Source organism: Eptesicus fuscus, chromosome 6 (assembly GCF_027574615.1).
Source record: "Eptesicus fuscus isolate TK198812 chromosome 6, DD_ASM_mEF_20220401, whole genome shotgun sequence".
Lineage (NCBI taxonomy): Eukaryota > Metazoa > Chordata > Mammalia > Chiroptera > Vespertilionidae > Eptesicus > Eptesicus fuscus.
In genome coordinates this window covers 23654545-23673968 of record NC_072478.1, presented here as the reverse complement: position 1 = coordinate 23673968, position 19424 = coordinate 23654545, and the positions used below count along the sequence as shown (strand labels likewise).

Genomic DNA, 19424 nt, shown 5'->3' with positions numbered 1-19424 from the left:
CACTCAGTGTATATCCTATATAATAAAAGACAATATGCAAATTGTCCCCTCGACCAGGAGTTTGACCAGCAGGCAGGCCGGCCAACTGCCCATGTCTCCTCCCCCTGGCCAGGCTGACCGGACCCCACCCATGCACAAATTCATGCACTGGGCCTCTATATATAAATATATAAATATATATATATATATATATATATATATATACACACACACACACACACACACACACACACATACACACACACACATACTAGTAGCCCATTTGCACGAAGATTCGTGCAATAGACCTTCATTCACCTGGCTGCCTGCACCAGTTTTCTGCCGGCACTGGGGACCCAGGCCTTGGCTGTGGCCACCGCCTTCTACCTTCTTTCAGGGTCCCGGCTTGGCCCTGGGCGGTGGCCTTGGGCTCGGCTGCACCCAGCGTCCCTGCTACCCCATCTCAGGAGTGAGCCGACCCCCCAGGTCAGCTCGCTCCTGTGATCAGAGCAGGCACCCGGCTGGCGCCCAAGGCCCGGAAAGCCCCGGGCGGCTCTCCGGGCCTTGGGCTCCGCTGCACCCCAGCCGGGTCCCTGCGACCTGATCGCAGGAGCGAGCCGACCCCCCAGGTGCGGTCAATTTGCATATTTGTCTATTATAAGGTAAGATATGTACACACACATACACACACACACACACACACACACACATATACATACACACTGAGTGGCCAGATTATTATGCATTCAGAGATCATCATAATCTGGCCACTCAGTGTACATGTCATTATCAGGAACTTTTATCCTGATTCTGCTGACGTGGAAGCAGTCAGACAAATCTGATATGAGGGATCATCTACCACACGCTAGCCTGTACTCTTCCAAAAGCTGAAGGCATGGGAACCAGCAGCCCTTGAGAGGGTGCCGTGTGGGCCTCAGTGGTCATGCTGCAGGGCGCAGAGGTGTCCTTTATCTAGTGAGCACTCATTCTGAGAAACTGCAGGCTCACTTGTGACAGCCAGGTGTCCACCATGCTACACAGATAGTTCACAACCCCATCAGTTCTTCTTGAATCAGGTCTGAGAGCACGTGATGGTTTTACCACCCTAGCTGTCTTCAGAAATCCTGTTCTACCATCTTCAGATCCAGAACTGTGGGCTCCCATGTGCTCTAGGTGGCTCAGAAACCAACCTATGGGCAGCTGGCCCATGCCAAGGGGAGGCAGGCTGCAGGGCTCTCAGCTGCATGAGTTTGCAGGGAGCCAGAGCCTGATGATATGATCACTCACAGTGTCTCGTTCTCTCTGCTCCATCCTTCCTCAGATTGTTCTTGATGTTGGCTGTGGCTCTGGAATCCTGTCATTTTTTGCCGCCCAAGCTGGAGCAAGGAAGATCTACGCGGTGGAGGCCAGCACCATGGCCCAGCACGCCGAGGTCAGTGGCCCACTGGAAGCCCTGCCTGTCCTCGTCCTTCAGCTATATGCCTGCTCTAACCTGGGAAGCTGGCCCTGCTGGGAGCCCCCAGGATACCTGACCCCTGGATTTAGGGGATTGTGGGGACATCATTTCTCTTTGGTCTTTTATCCAAAAGCCTGAGCTGAGGTGGTGTCCCCTCCATGACTGGTAGTCAACTACTGGGTTCAGGTTCAGGGGTGATTTGGGGTCTTCAGAGGCTTGGTGGCCTTGTGCTTCAGGGGACTGTGCAGTCACACAGGCCGGGGTGAGATCTCGGACCTGGCCAGTGCCTGCCTCTCTGAACCCCACTTCCCACATCTGTGAAATGTGGGTAACAACAGGGTTTCATTTCATTAGTTTAAGCTGTCATTTTCTTCCTTTTTTTGCACTGAAACCTTCATTCACAAGGTTCACAACCTAAAAGCCACAAAAGGGTAAACATTGACATTGCTCCCTTCCCCATTCCTTGCTCCCAGCCTCCTCATCAGGGGGAGAGGGACACATATGCAAGTTCTGCAGAGCTATTGGGTGGCTCCATCAGCAACATGGACCCTTCTTCGCCTGCCGAGGTCTTATACAGATGGTAGCACCTGCTCTATTCCCTTAACAGTTTGTCTGCTACTGTGTCGTCATATGAAGAGCTTCCTTACATTTCTAATGACCACACATCCCTTTGCCCGGACGGACCACTGTGTTAGACACAGATTATCATCATCACTTAGGCTGTTTTTCCATCGTTGCAGCACAAACGTACGCTATACTGAATGCCTCCTCATACATGTGTCACCTCTTCTGTGTGCAATTATGTTCATAGGACAAATTTCTAGCACAGGGATCGCTGGGGTGGAGAGTATATCCCAGTTTAGCTTTGGTGGCTGTAGCAGAGCCTATCGTTCCCATCTTAACTCCCATTAGCAGTTGCCCTCTCAGGATTGATGGTGACATGAGGGGTCCGGTAAGGCCCTGAGGGAGGACTGAGGCTGTGACTAATCATGGCTCTGGTTAGTGTGCCGGTGAAGGAGGCAGAGGGAATTGGGTGGCCACATGGGGACAGAAGCCTCCCCTCCCCTGAGGATGCGTGGTGGATGAGTGGGTGCAGGGACCCCCGTGACCCCTCTGGCCCACCCACCCACAGGTCTTGGTGAAGAGTAACAACCTCACCGACCGCATCGTGGTCATCCCCGGGAAGGTAGAAGAGGTCTCGCTCCCTGAGCAGGTGGATATCATTGTCTCGGAGCCCATGGGCTACATGCTCTTCAATGAGCGCATGCTCGAGAGCTACCTCCACGCCAAGAAGTACCTGAGGCCTGGTGGTGAGTGTCCCTGCTGGCACGGGGCCTGGCACCAGGGGCGCACCCACCGGGGCCCCTTTGGGGCGCCCCTGGCTGCTACTCAGTGGGCACAGTTGTGGTTCAGCTCTCTGCTGGCCTGTTTTGATGGCCTGCGGTACTAAGGGCATCTGGGGTCTCGTGCCTCCCTTCCACCTTTCTCCCCTTCCCTGTTCCCTATGCCCATCTTGCCCCAGACAAGGCCACACAGCCCGCCTGGCCAGGGTACTGAAGGGCTCCCCTCAGGTCCCCTGAGTGCCTCCGGGGTGCCTGCCATCTCATGCCCTGGTGTCTTGGGGATAGTGTCTGCTGGGAATGTGGCAGGTGTGGAAGGTGTTCTGTGGTGGGCACAGAGGAGCTGACCTATCGTCTTCATTCCTCACCTGGTAACTTTGCCTTCAGCCAGGGAGATGGGGCAAGGGTCAGTGTGTTGCAGGGGAACTAGCTGTCTAGCATGCCCATCAGTGGCCTCTTGTTTGTGGCACTGTGCCTGCTTGTCCATGCTCCTAGGTCATTGGGTCACTGTTTACACCTACCCATCTGTATCCCCGTGGATTTGTGCCCAGCTCTGGAGGGGGGATCTGTGCTTGGCCTTAAACATCTGCTGATGTGTCCATTTCTTGATTCAGGTTGTGTGACTGGGTATTTCTGTACAAGCAGGGATTGTGTGTATGCGTATGTACATGTGGCACGGGAGGACCTGGCCAGGACAGGTGTGGGAAGCCAGCGGACTGGGGGCCCCATGGTGGGCAGGTGGGTTGGTCTGTGGGGAAGCACCTATTTGGTTCTCTGGCCTTCCTGGATCCAGGCTGCAGGGACCTGCCTTGGGCTTCGCTTCTGGAGGTGGGAGGTGACTACCATTTTTCACAACGATGTCCTGTGTCCCAGCTGTGAGTGGGAAGCTAGGCTTCCCTAGGGGGGTGTCTGGACCCACTCTCCTCCCATTCTGCCTTTAGGTAGCCAAGCCTGCTGGGGCTGGCGGGTCCACAGAGTGGACTCCTCCTTATGGGACATAAGGACGGACAGGAGTCAGGCTCTGGTGGGCAGCTGAACATCCTGCCCCATTGCTCACACAGCCTTCTCAGAGTGAGGCCTGGAGCCAGTGATGTCCCCCATTGCCCTGCCTACATGAGTGTGTCTTCGTTCCATCTCAGGAAGCTCTTTGGGGGGATTGAAAGGAAGCCTCTTCCCAGCTGTACACATTTAGGTGCCTTTAGGACTGGGGCACTTTCCCATGATGCTCCAATTGACTAGCACACTCCTGCGCAGGCAGCCCAGCAAGTGGTCTCTTAGCCAAAGCAGACCATCTCCCCTCCCCTACCCCAGCCTGAATCCTGCTAGTGCCTTGACTCCCCTCAACCCCCAGTAGGAAAAGAGGGAGGCCCACACCTGGAGGCCAGGTGACTCGGCCCTAGACTCACTGAGGAGCCACTGGCCCTGACTCATCTGTTCCTTGAGTCACACAGATGGAGGACCCTGTAGCCCCTCCCATTTCAAGTCATGTGCCAGACCAGGATGGCTAAAAGGCCCACCATGTCTGCCAGAGCCTGGGCAGACTCAGCTGTGGGGATTCAGCTGACCCTCCACCCAGCCTCTGGCCTCAGCTGAGGTTCCTACGCCATAGCCTGGGGTTTATCCTTGCTTTGTCCAGAGAACTTTTCTTTGCTTTCCCTGGCTGCATGTCCATGGATGACAGCGCCTAAGCAACACTGCATGGCTTATGGAGCAGGCCCCAGGCATCACTTGCTTATCCTGAGGCTCTGGCGGATTCCTTCCTGTCTCCCAGCCCTAGTAATGTGACATAAGGACAGGCCCTCCTTTCTCCCTGGCTGGCTTTCTAGGTTTGGAGAGACAGTGCATGTCAGGTGCTCATTGGCCTCTGGCACAGTAGGTGCCCAGTACCTCTGTATTATACCGATGCATGAATGAATGGATGAATGAATGAGAGGCTGGGAAGGCCCAGGGTTGGAGGTCCTGGGGCCCTTTGGAGGCTCTGCCAGGCCCTGCAGAATGTCCCACCATGACGCCAGCACCCTCCGTGCCTCCCAGGAAACATGTTCCCTACCATTGGTGATGTCCACCTCGCGCCCTTCACGGATGAACAGCTCTACATGGAGCAGTTCACTAAGGCCAACTTCTGGTGAGTGCCCTGCGTGTCCTGCCTTCTCAGGGATGGCCCTGCCTCTTTTTTCCTTATTCTCAGTAGGACCTGGAAGACTTGGGCTGGACAAGGGCCAGCTGGGAGAGAAGACAGGCTACCCACCTGCCTCTCTGCTGCTGGTGACCTTACTGTGGGGGTTGGGGGCTTTCTGCAGGTACCAGCCATCCTTCCATGGAGTGGACCTGTCAGCCCTCCGAGGTGCCGCTGTGGATGAGTATTTCCGGCAGCCTGTAGTGGTGAGTGGAGCACCCAAGGTGCTATCACAGTTAGCACTGGGCATGGCACTCCTCTGGGGGTCGGAGGGGGCGGGTCCTGTCAGGCCTTGTGCAGGCTGCAGCCCTAGGGACACCACTTCCTCTCTGAGCTCTCCCTTCTGCCCCGAACAGAGTTCTCTTACAGATGTGTTGGGAATAAAGTGGCAATGCATTTAGAGCACCTAGCACACAGTAAGCATGCAGTACATGTGAACTCTTATTAGATGAATTGATCCTTGGTGAACTGATTTTATTTGATTGGTTTTAATTATTGAGATTTTTAAACTGATTATATAGATCCAGGGTACACAAATCAAGAAAGTATAAAAGTGAAAATCCTCCCTGCTCCTGTCCCCGGACACACAGTTCTCCTTCCAATAGGAAAACAATATATCATGTGTATCTTTTGAGAAGTTTTACACCTAAATGTACATATACAAATGTGTATATATATACCTTTTTTCTCAAATTATATATAGCATATTCAACATACCATTCTGTCTTTCTCTGTGGTCAGAGAACACACACTGTATGATTTTAGTCCTTTGAAATTGAGAGTTGCTTTATGCCCATTATGAAATTTCTTTTGGCTTATGTTCTATGTGTACTTGTTGAATACAGAGGTAAGTTACTCTCGGGTCCCATTTGTTAATCATGTTGGTCAAATCACTATCTCTGTTATTACTGATTGTAGATAAAATTTTCCATTTAGTTCTGATACTTTTTGCTTTATATTTTTGGATACTGCATTATTTTGTGTGTACAGGTTTAGGATTATTATATTTTCCCGTTGGATTGGTCCTTTTATCATTATAAAAAAGTGTCTCTACCTCAAGTGGTATTTCTTGCCTTAAGCCTTTTTTTTTTCTGATGGCAGTTTAGCTACTTTGGTTTTATATTGGTTAATCTTTGTACAATATATATTTCTCCATCCTACTTTCAACCTTTTTGTGTCCTTATCACTTAAGGTTTGTCTCATGTAAGTAGCATGTATTTGGGTTTTTGTTTTTTAACGAAGTTAATGTTTTCTGTTTTAAGTGAATAGCCCATTTACATCAAATGTAATTGCTGCTTTTTATGGATATAAATCTTTCATTTTACTATTTTTCTATTTTTCCTTTATTTTTTTAACTCTTCTCTCGCTTTCTTTTAATATGTAATTGTTTTTCCTTCTTGATGTCTTTCACTAGTTTTGAGAGACTCCTGAGCAGTTTCTCTTTAAATACTACCTCCGCACCATTTTCTTTCTCTTGGTATTCTGATTGCATGTACATTAAACCTTTCACCATGTCTCAGATGGTTCTTATATTCTTTTCTATATTTCCATATTTTTTTCCTCAATTGCTTCATTTTCATATTTTCTTATGATTTATTTTCCAGTTCCAATTCTTTATGTCTAATCTGATTTTTAAATTCTTTTTGTTTTTTACCTTTTTTTATTGATTTCAGAGAGGGAGAGAGAGAGAAGAATTTCAGTTCTCTGTGAAATTCTCCATATTTTCACCTTCCTTCTTGAACATATTAACTATAAGTCTTTGGTCACTTTCAGTATTTGGATAAGTGGTGTATTTTTGTTTATCCTCTTGCTGTTTGGTTCTCATCCGTTGGTCCTGTGTCTTGGTGCCTGGTCATCAAATGCCAAAATGCAAAATTGTAGAGGCTTTGGATGATGTTTTTCTTTCAAGGATTTGTTTTTTCAGACAAGATCACTTGATCCTGGCATGCATTTGAGTGAGATACTTCATGGCTACTTTTCAGACTCAGTTGGTATATTTCCTGGGCATTAATTCTCAAACATTTTAATATTAGATTCCCTTTACATTCTTAAAAAGGGAGAACTTCAGAGAACTTTTGTTAATGTGTGTTATATCTATTGATATACTGTCTGTGTCTGTTGATATTAAAAACTAAGTGTGGCTCAGTGGTTGAGTGTCTACCTATGAACTAGGACAGTGGTCGCCAACCAGTGGTCCACAGACCACTGGTGGTCCATGAGGTCCAAAAGGTTGGTGACTGCTGAACTAGGAGGTCTTGTTTAATTCCTGATCAGGGCACGTGCCCAGGTTGTGGTCTTGATCTCTGGTGGGAGGCGTGCAGGAGGTGGCCAATCAATGATTCTCTCATCAATGTTTCTATCTCTCCCTCTCCTTTCCTCTCTGAAATCAATAAAAAAAAATTTTTTTTAAAACACAGAAAAACAAAACCTAAGCCCAAGAAATTTAAAAATATTAATTCATTTAAAAAAACAACAGTAGTGAAACCATTGTCTATTAGCATAAATAGCATTTTTAAGACCAGAAACTGTTGTCTAAAGCTTTTCATTGAGGATATTGGCGTTTTAAATTTGGATTCTGCTTCTGCATTTCTCTGTTGTGATATCACAGGTGAGTTAAATGAATTTGGGCAGAAAACTTCTGAGTCTTATTGTGAAATTAGTTTTGACCTTGGGTACTTTGGAAGGAACCACACTTTGAGAGCTGCTGCTTTAGGGTGTAGCCTTCAGTGGTTTAAGTGGGCCCTGGTTCCAGCCTCCCAGCACTAATATGGTGCTGAACCTTTCCTTAGCTTTTTAGTGTCTTGGAAATGGCCTTCTGCTTGGTCTCTTGTCCTCTAACCCCCACCCTACACACAGCTCAGGAATTGGCAAATACCACAAAGTGAAATCACATGCAGCACATCCACCTTGTATTTCCACATTTCCTTTAGCATCTTGGCCCCTTGTGTCCCGACTGCCTTGGTAACCCTGCGCCCCCATTTTGCTTTTCTGACCCAGGGGAGCCGCTGAAAGGCCCCATACCAAGGGGGAAAGGCACAGGGAAAAGCACCTCCCTTCTTTCTAGGATCTTGGCCCCCAACGCCTTGGCTGCTGCTATTGCTCCCAGTGCTTCCAACAACTGGGTTTTTTCCTTTGTATTTTATTTGGCTCGTATAATTCTTGGCAAGAAAATCTGCATTGTAGCTGTGATTGGACATCAGCACATAGTCCTCTAACTTGCTTATCTCAGAGATCTTTCCCCGTATGTTCATAAAGAGCCTCTTCGTTCTTTTTCACATAACAGCCTTTTATGGATGGGCCACCATTTTAATTAGATGTTTTCCAGATTGTCACTTCTATAGACAATCTGTAATTAGATGTGTGAATTTGTACATGTGCACATCTATCTGTAGGTTGAACTCCTGGGAGTGGAAGTCTTTAATGCATGCATATGAGCACTTGTTATTTTGAGAGCTGCCATCTAATTGTCCTCCATGGTGTGGTACCAGTTCATCCTCCCCCAGCATGTCTGACAAGGGATAACTGGTTTGACCTGAATGGCCTGGAGGCCATGGCCAGACTCAGGGAGAAGGGCAGGGCTCTCCCCTGGCTTGCTGGCCCCTGAGCTCAAAGCCAGGTCACCCATGTGGTCTCTCCCAGGACACATTTGACATCCGGATCCTGATGGCCAAGTCTGTCAAGTACACGGTGAACTTCTTAGAAGCCAAAGAAGGGGATTTGCACAGGTACCAGCCCTCACGTCCCTCGTCCTGGGCCACTGCTGGCTCTTGCAGGCATTCTACTGCCCCAGGGCAGGCAAGTGGGCCAAGGTCTGGGACTCTGCACCTGGCCACCCATCTTCTCTCCTACCAGCCCCCATTCAGCTTCCCTAGTAATCACTGCCCTTTGCTTTCCAGGATAGAAATCCCATTCAAATTTCACATGCTGCATTCTGGGCTGGTTCACGGTCTGGCTTTCTGGTTTGACGTCGCATTCATTGGCTCCATGTGAGTTCAACGGAGCAGAGCATGCCGTCCCCAGCCCCTGGGACTTCTCTGCAGTTGTGAACCCCAGCCTGGCTGGTTTGGATGCTGACTGGGGGCTGGGAGGGCAGGACAACCCCTCCAGGTTCCCCCGTCCCTCCCAAAAGACAGTGAGAGCTTGCCCTGAGCCAGAGACTGTTGTGGAAAGGGAGAGTGTCCATCTGTTCTGAGTGACTCCTTCACTGTCAGGGTGAACAAGCACCCGTGACTGTGGTCTCCTTGGTGTGTGTGTGTGTGTGTGTGTGTATGTGACTGGGACTACCTGGGTGGCCAGCCTGTCTTAGCTCCAGGGCCCCAGAAGACCTATCAGAGAGGGTAGACACCTGGGGCGAGCTCCTGGTGCACAGGGTGTGGTGGCTCCAGCCGTCAAATTCATGCCTAATCCTTCTTGGCAGAATGACTGTGTGGTTGTCCACGGCCCCGACGGAGCCCCTGACCCACTGGTACCAGGTCCGGTGCCTGTTCCAGTCACCACTGTTTGCCAAGGCTGGGGACACGCTCTCAGGGACATGTCTGCTTATTGCCAACAAAAGGTGCAAGCTGCCACCCTGGGCTGGGGGAGGAAGGGGTTCATCCACCCAGCCAGCTCATGGCCCCCGACCCCTGCCCTCCCTTACAGACAGAGCTATGACATCAGTATTGTGGCCCAGGTAGACCAGACGGGCTCCAAATCCAGTAACCTCCTGGATCTGAAAAACCCCTTCTTCAGGTACGATGGGCCCTTGGCCTGCATCGGGGGAGGGGGCTCCTTCTGGCCTGCAGCCCCTTGGCCCTGCCAATGCATCCCTCTCTGCTGCAGATACACAGGCACGACCCCCTCACCCCCACCTGGCTCCCACTACACATCCCCCTCAGAGAACATGTGGAACACAGGCAGCACCTACAACCTCAGCAGTGGGATGACTGTGACTGGTGAGCAGGTCCCTGTTTGGGGGAAGGTGTGGGGGGCCACTTCCTGGTCACACCTACCAGCACTCCCTGGGTAAAGCTGGTAGTTCTGGCCCCTTGAACCCCGAACAGGACACTGACCCCACCCCTGACATCTCCCTCTCTGGACACAGGGATGCCAACTGCCTATGACCTGAGCAGTGTTATCTCCGGCGGCTCCAGTGTGGGCCACAACAACCTGATTCCTTTAGGTGCGTGTCCCCGGATCTGGGGTGGTGGTGGCGGGGGGAAGGGTTTGCTGCCCAGAATGGCCCATGTGCTTGGGCCTTCTGTATCACCTTTTCCTCTTCCTGGGGCTCCTGGCTGAGGTCCTCATTCCTTTCTGCCTCGCTCTGCCACTGCTGCACTCACCCTCCCTGCACCCTGGTGTGACAGTGTGAGTGGGAGTGCCTACCTCAGGCAGAACAGGGGCCTGAGCTGGCTGGGGGCGGTGACGCCGTCTCCCTTCCTTCCTCCCTCTGCTGCGCAGCCAACACAGGGATTGTCAATCACACCCACTCCCGGATGGGCTCCATAATGAGCACAGGGATTGTCCAAGGTAATGGAGGGGGAGGGTCACCTGGGTGTGAGCATGCTGACTGCTGGGCCACCCACTGGCCCTCTCGCCTGCTCTCTCTCTCCCTGTGACTCTGCTGTGGGGCTGGGTAGGCGAGGGGGCAGAGCTGGCCCTCAGTGCCCTTGTCCTGTTCCACAGGGTCCTCCGGCACCCAAGGCAGCGGCGGCGGAGGCTCCAGCGCCCACTATGCAGTCAACAGCCAGTTCACCATGGGCGGCCCTGCCATCTCAATGGCCTCACCCATGTCCATCCCAACCAACACCATGCACTACGGGAGCTAGGCCCCTCCAGTGGGGAATGGACTGACAGCACCAGGAAACCAAATGAAGACCCTGCCCACCCATCCCTCTGCCCGGGCGGCTTTCACCCTGTACTGGAGAAGCCCAAACACCAGTCACAGTCCTCTTTGCTATGGGAACTTGGACACTTTTTTACACAACATTGCTGCCGCCGCTCCCACCCCACCATCCACCGCATCTTGGCTCTGAGCGCGTGTCGCTGCCATGTTTTACACAAGATCATGTTGTGGGAGCCCTGTTCCCCCCTCCTGCCCTCTCCATCCTGACCTGGACTTAACATCTAATGAAACAGGCGTGTCCAGGCCTGACAGCTGCAGGCTCTGCGGGCAGGTGGCAGGGAGCAACTAGCCCCGCCCAGTTCCCCGGCACCTGCCCTCCCTTGCCTATCTCCAGTGGGAAGGCAGTCCTAGCTAGATGGGGCCTCCCCTTCAACTACCAGGCGTTGGTCACAATGGGTGTGACATGCTGCTTTTTTTAATTTTATTTTTTTACAAAAAGAACCAGTGTCAATCCACAGACCCTCTGAAAAAACCAGGCCGGCCGGGCCGAGCCAGCAGCCCCTGTCCCCAACTCAGAGGCTCGGTGGTGAGGGGTGGCCCTGCCAGGTCTTCAGGACAAGGTGGGGCCAGGCCTGTGTAGCCCCACAGCCCCCTCCCACAAAAGGGTTCACCTCACACTTGAATGTACAACCCACCCCAGCTGTTGGGAAGACCCTCCGTCCAGCCCCTGCCTCTTGCTGCTGTCCTGTCCCTGAGCCTGTCTGGGTCCCCCTGTCCCACCCCTGCCAAGAGCTAGAATAGGAGGCCTGTGGGCCTGGAGGGGAGGAGGGTCCCTGTCAGCCACTGGGGGCAGACACAGAAACCTCAAGGGTATGTAATGGAAGGTGCCCTTTCTCCTTGTAGCTGACATTAGGCCTGTGTATTTCCCTCAGTATTTGTAGATGCTCCAGTCCCTACTATGATGATGGCATTTTGGTCCCTTTCAGTCTGGGAAGGGGCCTTGCAGGGATCTTTCCCTCAAAAAAAAAAAAAAAAAAAAACAAAATAAACAAGGAAATGTGTTTCAGCACAGGCAATTTTCTTCTACTTCTGCTCCCCCCATTTCTAACGCCCCAAACTTGGATGTGGTGGAGCCAAGGCTAGGCCCAAGGTCCCGCTAACTGGGCACTCTGGGAAGGGTGGGCACAGCCGAGGCTGGAGTGACCCTTTGCTTTCCTGCTGGACCCTTGGGGAAAGAAGAAAGGCCCAGCAGGTGGCCCATGGGGCAACAGCTGCACTGGAAGCTCCTAGCTCAGCCACCCTTCTCCCACCTTTATATAAATTCTCTAAATCACCTTTGCATAGAAAATAAACGTGTTTGCTTTGTAAGAAAAGTCTGGAAAGTAGCAGAGTGATCTTGAAATGTCAAGGGAACCTTCATTCATCATCTTGGGGGCAGGGCAGGCAGTGTCCCCTCCTGTTAGACCTGAAAGAGAAACTGACCAGTGGCTCTTGCAGGGAAGAGGCTGGAAGCCCTTTAGCCACAGCTGGAAACAATTCCTTACCTGTAGCCTCAGGCCTCAGGTTGTCATAGGCCTTGGCGGGGTGGGTGTCAGGACTACGTTTGGGTGCGGAGATGTGTCCTGGTGTGTAGGTGCCATGTGCTCCAGAGGCAGTGGCTGGAAAAAGTAAAACTGAACCCAGACCCCTGAGGTTAGCATCAGGACAAGCAAGCTGCCTCCCAACCCTGAGGTCCAACTTTGACCACCCCAGACCCATACCTTACAACCCATGGCCAGGAGGGCATGGAGTAGTACGACAGCAGAGAGTAGCATGGAGGCCACCAATCTGGTGTCCTCGCGGACAATGGGCCAGAGGGTGAACACCAGGTCAGCAGCTGACAGGGCCAGAGCCAATGTCCCAAAGAGCCACTGTAGCCATGGGACAGGGATCAGCCACAGGACCTGGGGACAACATGGGCAGATAGCTACCAGGTTTCTCCAGGGCCCACGCCATCCCCACCCCCTGGGGCCATACTCACCACAGTGGGAATGAAGATGAAGAGGGAGTAGCCATAGAAGCACACAGTCTCCAAGAACGTGTAAGGCCCCATGCGCTCCCGGACGCCCTTGCGCCACTGCAAGAAGGCCCACAGTGCCAGTGGCACCAACCAGGCGTAGCAGTAGATGGTGATGCCAGCCACCGTCACTGGGGGCAAGGTAGGCAGTCACCTCTGGGGCTCCATGGCACCCCTAACCCCACCAGGTGCTGGGCCTTGCCTACTTCGCTTACCCTTGTGGAACTGGGGGCTGTAGTGGATGGAGGGGTCCGTCCTCTGGGCCAGCACCACTGTCAGGTTTCCAGTAATGGCCAGGACAAAGGCCAGTGTGGCGCAGATCCAGAAGGGGCCTGCAGGTGGAGTGGAGTCAGGGTCCCAGTCACAGAGCTTCCAGGACAGGTGACTTGTCCTGTTTTGTCCCAGTCTTTCCAAGCTCTGGGTTGCCTCCATACCGGCCACTCCACTGACCTGACTTACTCCCACCCATATGACAACCTGGTGGTTGAATCCAGTGCTGGCTCAGTCCTCATCTTTCTTGTCCTTTCAACAGCCTTTGATGTAGCTGATCTCCCTCCCTCTGGAAAGAGTCCACACACTGGCTTCAAAGTCTCATGTCACTGGCAATTCCGTAACTTATTTCACTCCCAGACCTCTAATGATGGGGAGCTGGCTGGGCCCAGTCCTTGCCCGCCCCCTCACCCCCCATCTGTGTTCACTCCTTGCATGATCTTGTCCAACCTCAGGGTTTTGTGCCACATCTAGGCCAACAACTCCCAAATGCCTCAAGTCCGGGCCTCTGCCCTTAACCTCAGGCTTCTATTCAATGTTTTCACGTGTGCACCTCCCTTTCCACCCCACCACACTCACTTTTCCCTCAAACCCGCCCAGCATTTCCTATTGATAAATAGCAACTTCATGCTTGGCAAAAACCTTGGCACCTCTCTTCCCACCCTGTATCTAGTGGGTCAACAAATTCTGTCGGCCCTATCCTTCAAGACATAGGCCAGGATCCAACCACTCCTCTCTCCCTGGGGCCAGTCCCCCCACCCCAAGCTCCTCCCCTTCTCTCCCCCAAGATCTGGACCATAGTAGTTGTCTCTTCCCTGGCCTCCCAGCTTCCACCCTCTCACCCCACAGTGATCAGAGGGCACCTAGGAACACTTAGCTCCCTTACTGAAACTTAGGAGGCTGTGCGGTCTGTCACCAGGTGGTGGCCTGGCAGTTTCTTCTGCTCCAATGACAATGCTGCCCTGCAGTTCAGGTGTTTTTCCACTACAGGGTTTATGCCCCTTCTGGAATGTTTTTCCCCTAGTTCTCCGTAGCTCAACCCTGACACCAACAAGGCTCATTCCTTCACCCTCCTCAGAGGGTCCTTCCCTGACCAAACCATACAAAATAGCAACTGTCATCCTCTGAACTGACTGCTTCTCTGAAACCTCTGATGTCTCCGTGTCCTTGAACAGTGTAAGGCTCATACTCTCCGTGAGGGACTCTGCTTTCTTCTAAGCTGTACTATTGGGTCAGGTACACAGTTCACATTTGCTGAATGAATCAAATGAGCTAAAAGCTTAACCTCACTCACCATACAGGTCTGGGCGATTCCGCAGATGGTGCCGCACAAAGCTGTGGCCAGGCCGGGGTAGCAGCGATCCTTTAATCCGGTCCAGAACCTGGGGGCAAGGCCGGGCACAGGATGGAAGCCTGCTGGGGCTCCCCACCCACAGAGGAAAGGGGCCAAGCTCCTCCCCTGACCTTAGAGGCTCCCCTGCTGCCCTCCCACCTCCTCTCCACACTGCTTGAAAGGAATATGCACTTTCCTCTGGGATTTTGATGAGCTGTTCCCATGGCCTGGAGCCCCTTCCCCTGACCAGCCCCACTCAATATACCAGTATCCCACCATTCTGAAAGACTTAAGGGCCTCCACCTTCCTCTCTGCAAGGCTGCCCTGGACTGCCGCCCTTGCTGCCTCCCCGAACCCCAGTAAGGATAGACAACAGGTCCTGGGCATTCTCCCTCCGCATCTCTCTCCAATAGGTCCTCTGACTCAGTAGCCCTGGTTTATCATTTCTCACCCTGGCATGGGGCCTCCGAGCCACCTTCCATGTTGCATATCTGCTCATTCCACTCGATCCTCTGCTGCTCTATACCCTCCACGACTCCCCAGCACCCTTAGGATAAAACCCAAAGTCCTTAACATCCCTCACAAGTCCCTTTGTGATCTGGCTTCTGCCTGTCTGTCTATCCCCCACCTCTCATGCTCCAACCAGGATTAAGTGACAGGTAGCGTCTGTGATAGTTCCTGCCTTCTCTCATTTCTCGTCTGTATATGATGTTCCCTGTGCCTGGAACATACTTAGGCATCCTTCCACCCTGCCTGGCTAGGTTTTCCTTCTTTAAGTCTCAGCAAATCCCTTACCACCTCCAGGAGGCCTTCCTCTAACCCACCTTATCAAGTGTGCTTCCTGTGTTCCCCAAAGCCCAGCACAGCACCTCAGAACATAGCCACCAGTTACTTCCGCTAGCCTGGGTGGAAGCTCGTTTTCCCACGTGTGTATCTCCAACTGCCCAGAGCCCACTGCACAGAAAGGGCTCCGTGCAAAGTAGCTGAACCCCAAGCATGACAGCCCCCTCCCACCAGCTTCCCAGATCTGACCTGCGAGGTGTCCACATCAAAGAAGCTCTGATAGTAGCTAAAGGTCCAGAATCCCGGCTGCTGCTGCTCCTCCTGTAGAAGCTGCACAGGGTGGGCTTTCAGTGCCTGCCCTCCCTGCCTGGGGCCAAGCAGGGGCTGGAGGACAAGGGCACAGGGACTTAAGGGACTCACCGCGGTCTTGTCGCTCTCCACCTCGTCCTCAGCTCCATAGCTACCACCTGAGCCCACAGCCACAGCTACATGCCCCTCTGGCGTCCGCTGATCACTTCTGCTGATAGTGGTCACATCTGGGGTCTCTGCCAGAAGATTAGTGGCTTCCTCGAACTCTATCGGGAATAAACATGGGACACAGGCATGTTTGGGGGGGAGGAGTCACGACAATTTGGTTTGGCCCAAATTGTCTGGGGACCAAGACTTTAACTGTAGCCACCTGAGTGCTCTCCCCAACGCGGGGCCAGGCTTCCTCAATTTTCGGGAGTGGGAAGGAGTGTGTTCCCTCACTTCTGACAAGGGATGGTAACTGAGGGCTGGTTCTGGGATGGGGTCAGGTCTGGGGTAGCGACTCCGGTTTGAGGTCGCAGTTCAGGACTGGAGCAGAGTTCAAGTTAGAGCTGGTTTCATGCCTGAGGTCAGGATTGACAGCTCACTGCGGCTCGGGTCAGATATGAGTTAGGACTTGGATACGAGGTTCCGGCCAGAGCGGGGAGGAGGTCGGGCCACATCACAGTCGCACTCACCGTGGAAGGCCAGCTCGTCGGCCGCTGCCATGGTTGCTCAGGGGCGTCGCCGCATCCCGCTCTGAAGACAGAGGCCAATCAATCATGTCTGCACGCAATCCCACTCGGCGCCCTCCCGGAGTTTATCCCTCCGCACCCAGCCGGACCTGGCGGTAAACGGGACCCACTGGGCATGAACTCGCCGACCCTACCCACAGGTGCAACCCGCCCTCCTCACCTGACGCCGTCTCAGTCGGCGTGGCCAGGGGTTCCTGCGCCTGCGCGGCCGGCCTACCTGCCAGTCAATCCCACACGCCCCAGAGAGCAACATCCGGCGCCGGTCCGTTTTCTATCCTCTTCCGATGGGAAGCCACTACCGGCGATATTGACGCCTGCGCAGATGAGACTCCCGGGCCTTTTACTTCGTGTCGCTGTCGTTTCTCTTCGGAAAACGGACGTCCAGCCGGAAGGGAATGGCCGCGGCGGCTCTGAAGCGACTTTGGTTGCGACGCCGCGGAGAGGCAGGGGTCGCGGCAACCGCAAAGCCAGGCGTGTGGGCGAGGTTGGGTGAGTACGGCGGGTGGGTGGCTGCAGCGGCGAGAGGGAGAGGCGGCGGGGTGAGGGGCCGCGGCCCCGGAACCCGCTCACCGCGCCTTCTTTCCCATAGGCACCTGGGCCCGCGCGCTGCTCCGGGACTACGCCGACGCTTGCAGGGACGCGGCGGCGGCGGCGAGGGCTCGGCCCGGCCGGGCGGCCGTTTACTTGGGGTTGCTGGGCGGCGCGGCGGCCTGCTGCGCTCTGACGCCGAGCGAGGCGGCCTTCGAGGAGGCCCTGCTCGACGCGTCGGGGACCCTCCTCCTGCTGGCGCCGGCCACGCGAAACCGCGCCTCGGAAGCGTACGTCCAGCAGCTGCTCTGGCTGCGGGGCCGCGGGCGCCTGCGCCACGTGAACCTGGGCCTCTGCTCGCTGGTGTATGAGGCGCCCTACGACGCCCAGGCCAGCCTTTACCAGGCCCGCTGCCGCTACCTGCAGCCCCGTTGGGTCGAGTTCCCAGACCGGGTGCTGGACGTGGGCTTCGTGGGCCGCTGGTGGGTGCTGGGTGCTCGGATGCGCGACTGCGACATCAACGACGACGAGTTCCTCCACCTGCCGGCGCATTTGCGCGTCGTCGGGCCCCACCAGCTGCACTCGGAGACCAACGAGCGGCTCTTTGATGAGAAGTACCAGCCGGTCGTGCTCACCGACGATCAGGTGGACCAGGCGCTCTGGGAGGAGCAGGTCCTGCAGAAGGAGAAGAAGGACAGGTTGGCCCTGAGCCAGGCCGACTCGCTGGTGGGGAGGGTCCGAGATGAAACCCAGTGAGGCCTGGGTCCCGACCCGGTCCCGAACCTTGGCAGGCTGTTTGCCCGGGATTGTGCAATTGGTGTGAGTGAGCCTCAAGTGCAGTGACTGAAATAAATTATATGTAAAGTATTCTCGCTGGGTTTTCACAAAATTAGGAGGCCTTTCTCCTCCCACTGTTCTTAATGCTATAGCTAATTCAGAGCCTTCTTGGTCTAGGAGTTGGGGAGAGCAGATGTGACAAAATTATATAATGTTTATTGCTACCACTTAGTAAAGAGCTTTGTACATAAATTGGCCTTTTTCATTGGGCCCCACCGTCCCCTTGACAGAAGCATCATAGTTTCTGAGTAAACGAAAAATAATACAGGACATCCTTTGTACCCTATCTCCAGCTTCCTCCAAATGGTAACATTTTTAAAGCATTACCAAACTAGAGATTGACATTGGTATGAGTATTTGGATTTTACAGGGAAACTTTTGTAAAACAGCCTGCTTTTATCATTTGTGTATTAATAGTGATGTTAAAGTGGGTTGGAAGGATAAAACATTCTCGGTTCAGGAAATCTGTGTGGGATCATAGATGGTTATGTTATACTTCAGTAACCTTTAAAACACAGAATTGTATGGCAAGGAACATGTTAGCTGGTACTTAGCTAGGTTATGGCAATCATACTTTAAAAACTAAACTCACAGCATGCTTGCCAGGCCTGGAGGCGGCCATGGGGACCAAGAGTCCCAGGGAGGTGGAGTCTCAGTGAAAAATATTCTCTGAACTGAATCCTGAACTTGTCTTGTTGGTCAAAAGATTAAGATACCAAATTTCCTTTTCATTTGATAGTATTACCATTAACATTGTTAAACCCCTCCCCCCAAAACCTTAATGTTCCACAATAAAGTGATTAGAATCCGTAAAAAACAACAACAACAAAACAAAACAACTAAATTTACAGGCATGATACTTTCTCACCTAGGTGGCCTGTGGGTAGTTAATAAAACCAGGAAATGAAACAACCAGCTTTTTGGAGATTTTGTGTTTTTGTGCTTTGCTATTAAGTTTTGGTATTTAGACCTTTCATTTGTACTATGGGTATCGTATGTTGGACACATGGTAATCTTTAAATACCTTATTTTGGGGCCAGGAGAGCATCTTCTCAGCATTTCCATTTTCCAAAGGAAAAAAGTGAGGTTCAAAAAGTTCATTTTTCTAAGTCTGTAGCAGAGCCATGATTCAAAATGACTTCCAACCCTGTCACTTAATTCTCAAACTCATGGCACTAGCTTTGATCTAAACCACATAATGTCAGAAATTATTAAATACTGCTATCACTAACCAGAAATATAAGTTGAGTACAGAAATAAATGAATATTTAAAAATGCAATGAAAGAAAAAGAAAGCCTAAGACAAATAATACTAAATTCTGATCATATCCTGTTACCTGCCAAAGGCTCTGAACCTAAATCCTGATGTCTTTGTTCAAGAGAGAGACTAGCCAACTTCAAGGAAGGATTTAAGACATATTGGCATCCACGTGAGACTTGTTCCTCACTGCGATCAGAAGTATTGGAAGAGGACTGCACATCATTGCTTGAGTGCGTTATTAAGTGCCACTTCTGGTTTGCTGTCAGGATGTGTTCCAGGCAGACCCTCTGTAGCTGGGAAGCTCAGCAGTGGCTGTCAACAAACTAAACAACTCTCAGTGTGTTCGTAAAAATCGAGGGGCTTGGTAATAGGCCTGAAATTTGTGGCGCTGTCTTTGGTAGGAGGGTTGGCCTTACCCAGAGGAGGACCACCTTCTTTTTGCTCCCCTCTCGTAGCTCTGACCTGAGTTTGATGTAAGGTGTGTAGACTGGAGCTGTTAGATTGGACAGGACCAGATATTCCTCATGATCTGCATCTT

General features: G+C 52.4%; 3 protein-coding genes across 6 annotated transcripts in view; 2 read left to right on the top strand and 1 right to left on the bottom strand.

Annotated features, from left to right (window-relative positions):
* The window catches only part of CARM1 (coactivator associated arginine methyltransferase 1), a 48224-nt gene extending 36400 nt beyond the window's left edge, over window positions 1–11824 (top strand). The window contains exons 5-16 of one of the 2 annotated variants that reach the window (XM_054717429.1): window positions 1301–1411; window positions 2568–2745; window positions 4810–4900; window positions 5076–5157; window positions 8591–8676; window positions 8848–8937; window positions 9369–9506; window positions 9593–9682; window positions 9773–9885; window positions 10035–10112; window positions 10391–10459; window positions 10616–11824. In XM_054717429.1, coding sequence (XP_054573404.1) covers window positions 1301–1411; window positions 2568–2745; window positions 4810–4900; window positions 5076–5157; window positions 8591–8676; window positions 8848–8937; window positions 9369–9506; window positions 9593–9682; window positions 9773–9885; window positions 10035–10112; window positions 10391–10459; window positions 10616–10758 — 1269 coding nt within the window. In that variant the 3' untranslated portion in view covers window positions 10759–11824. The remainder of the gene's footprint in view (window positions 1–1300; window positions 1412–2567; window positions 2746–4809; window positions 4901–5075; window positions 5158–8590; window positions 8677–8847; window positions 8938–9368; window positions 9507–9592; window positions 9683–9772; window positions 9886–10034; window positions 10113–10390; window positions 10460–10615) is intronic. The other variant, XM_054717430.1, reaches the window with a different exon arrangement.
* Window positions 11243–16487, bottom strand: YIPF2 (Yip1 domain family member 2). Of its 3 annotated transcripts, none has more exons than XM_008158037.3 (10): window positions 16421–16487; window positions 16204–16264; window positions 15638–15792; window positions 15467–15547; window positions 14396–14483; window positions 13047–13163; window positions 12796–12962; window positions 12536–12718; window positions 12320–12448; window positions 11243–12240 (listed from the first exon to the last, which is right to left on the bottom strand). In XM_008158037.3, exons 2-9 carry the CDS (start codon window positions 16232–16234, stop codon window positions 12335–12337), a joined length of 936 nt encoding a protein of 311 aa, XP_008156259.2. In that variant the 5' UTR covers window positions 16235–16264; window positions 16421–16487; the 3' UTR covers window positions 11243–12240; window positions 12320–12334. The 3 variants fall into 3 exon arrangements, with proteins under 3 accessions (XP_008156259.2, XP_054573407.1, XP_054573408.1); XM_054717432.1 differs by lacking the exon at window positions 16421–16487 and adding an exon at window positions 16350–16395; XM_054717433.1 differs by lacking the exon at window positions 16421–16487 and having other exon boundaries at window positions 11243–12252; window positions 16204–16343.
* Window positions 16488–16494: 7 nt separating this feature from the next.
* On the top strand, window positions 16495–18537 carry TIMM29 (translocase of inner mitochondrial membrane 29). The gene is made up of 2 exons (XM_008158094.3): window positions 16495–16749; window positions 16850–18537. Exons 1-2 carry the CDS (start codon window positions 16656–16658, stop codon window positions 17542–17544), a joined length of 789 nt encoding a protein of 262 aa, XP_008156316.1. The 5' UTR covers window positions 16495–16655; the 3' UTR covers window positions 17545–18537.
* Window positions 18538–19424: the final 887 nt, after the last annotated feature.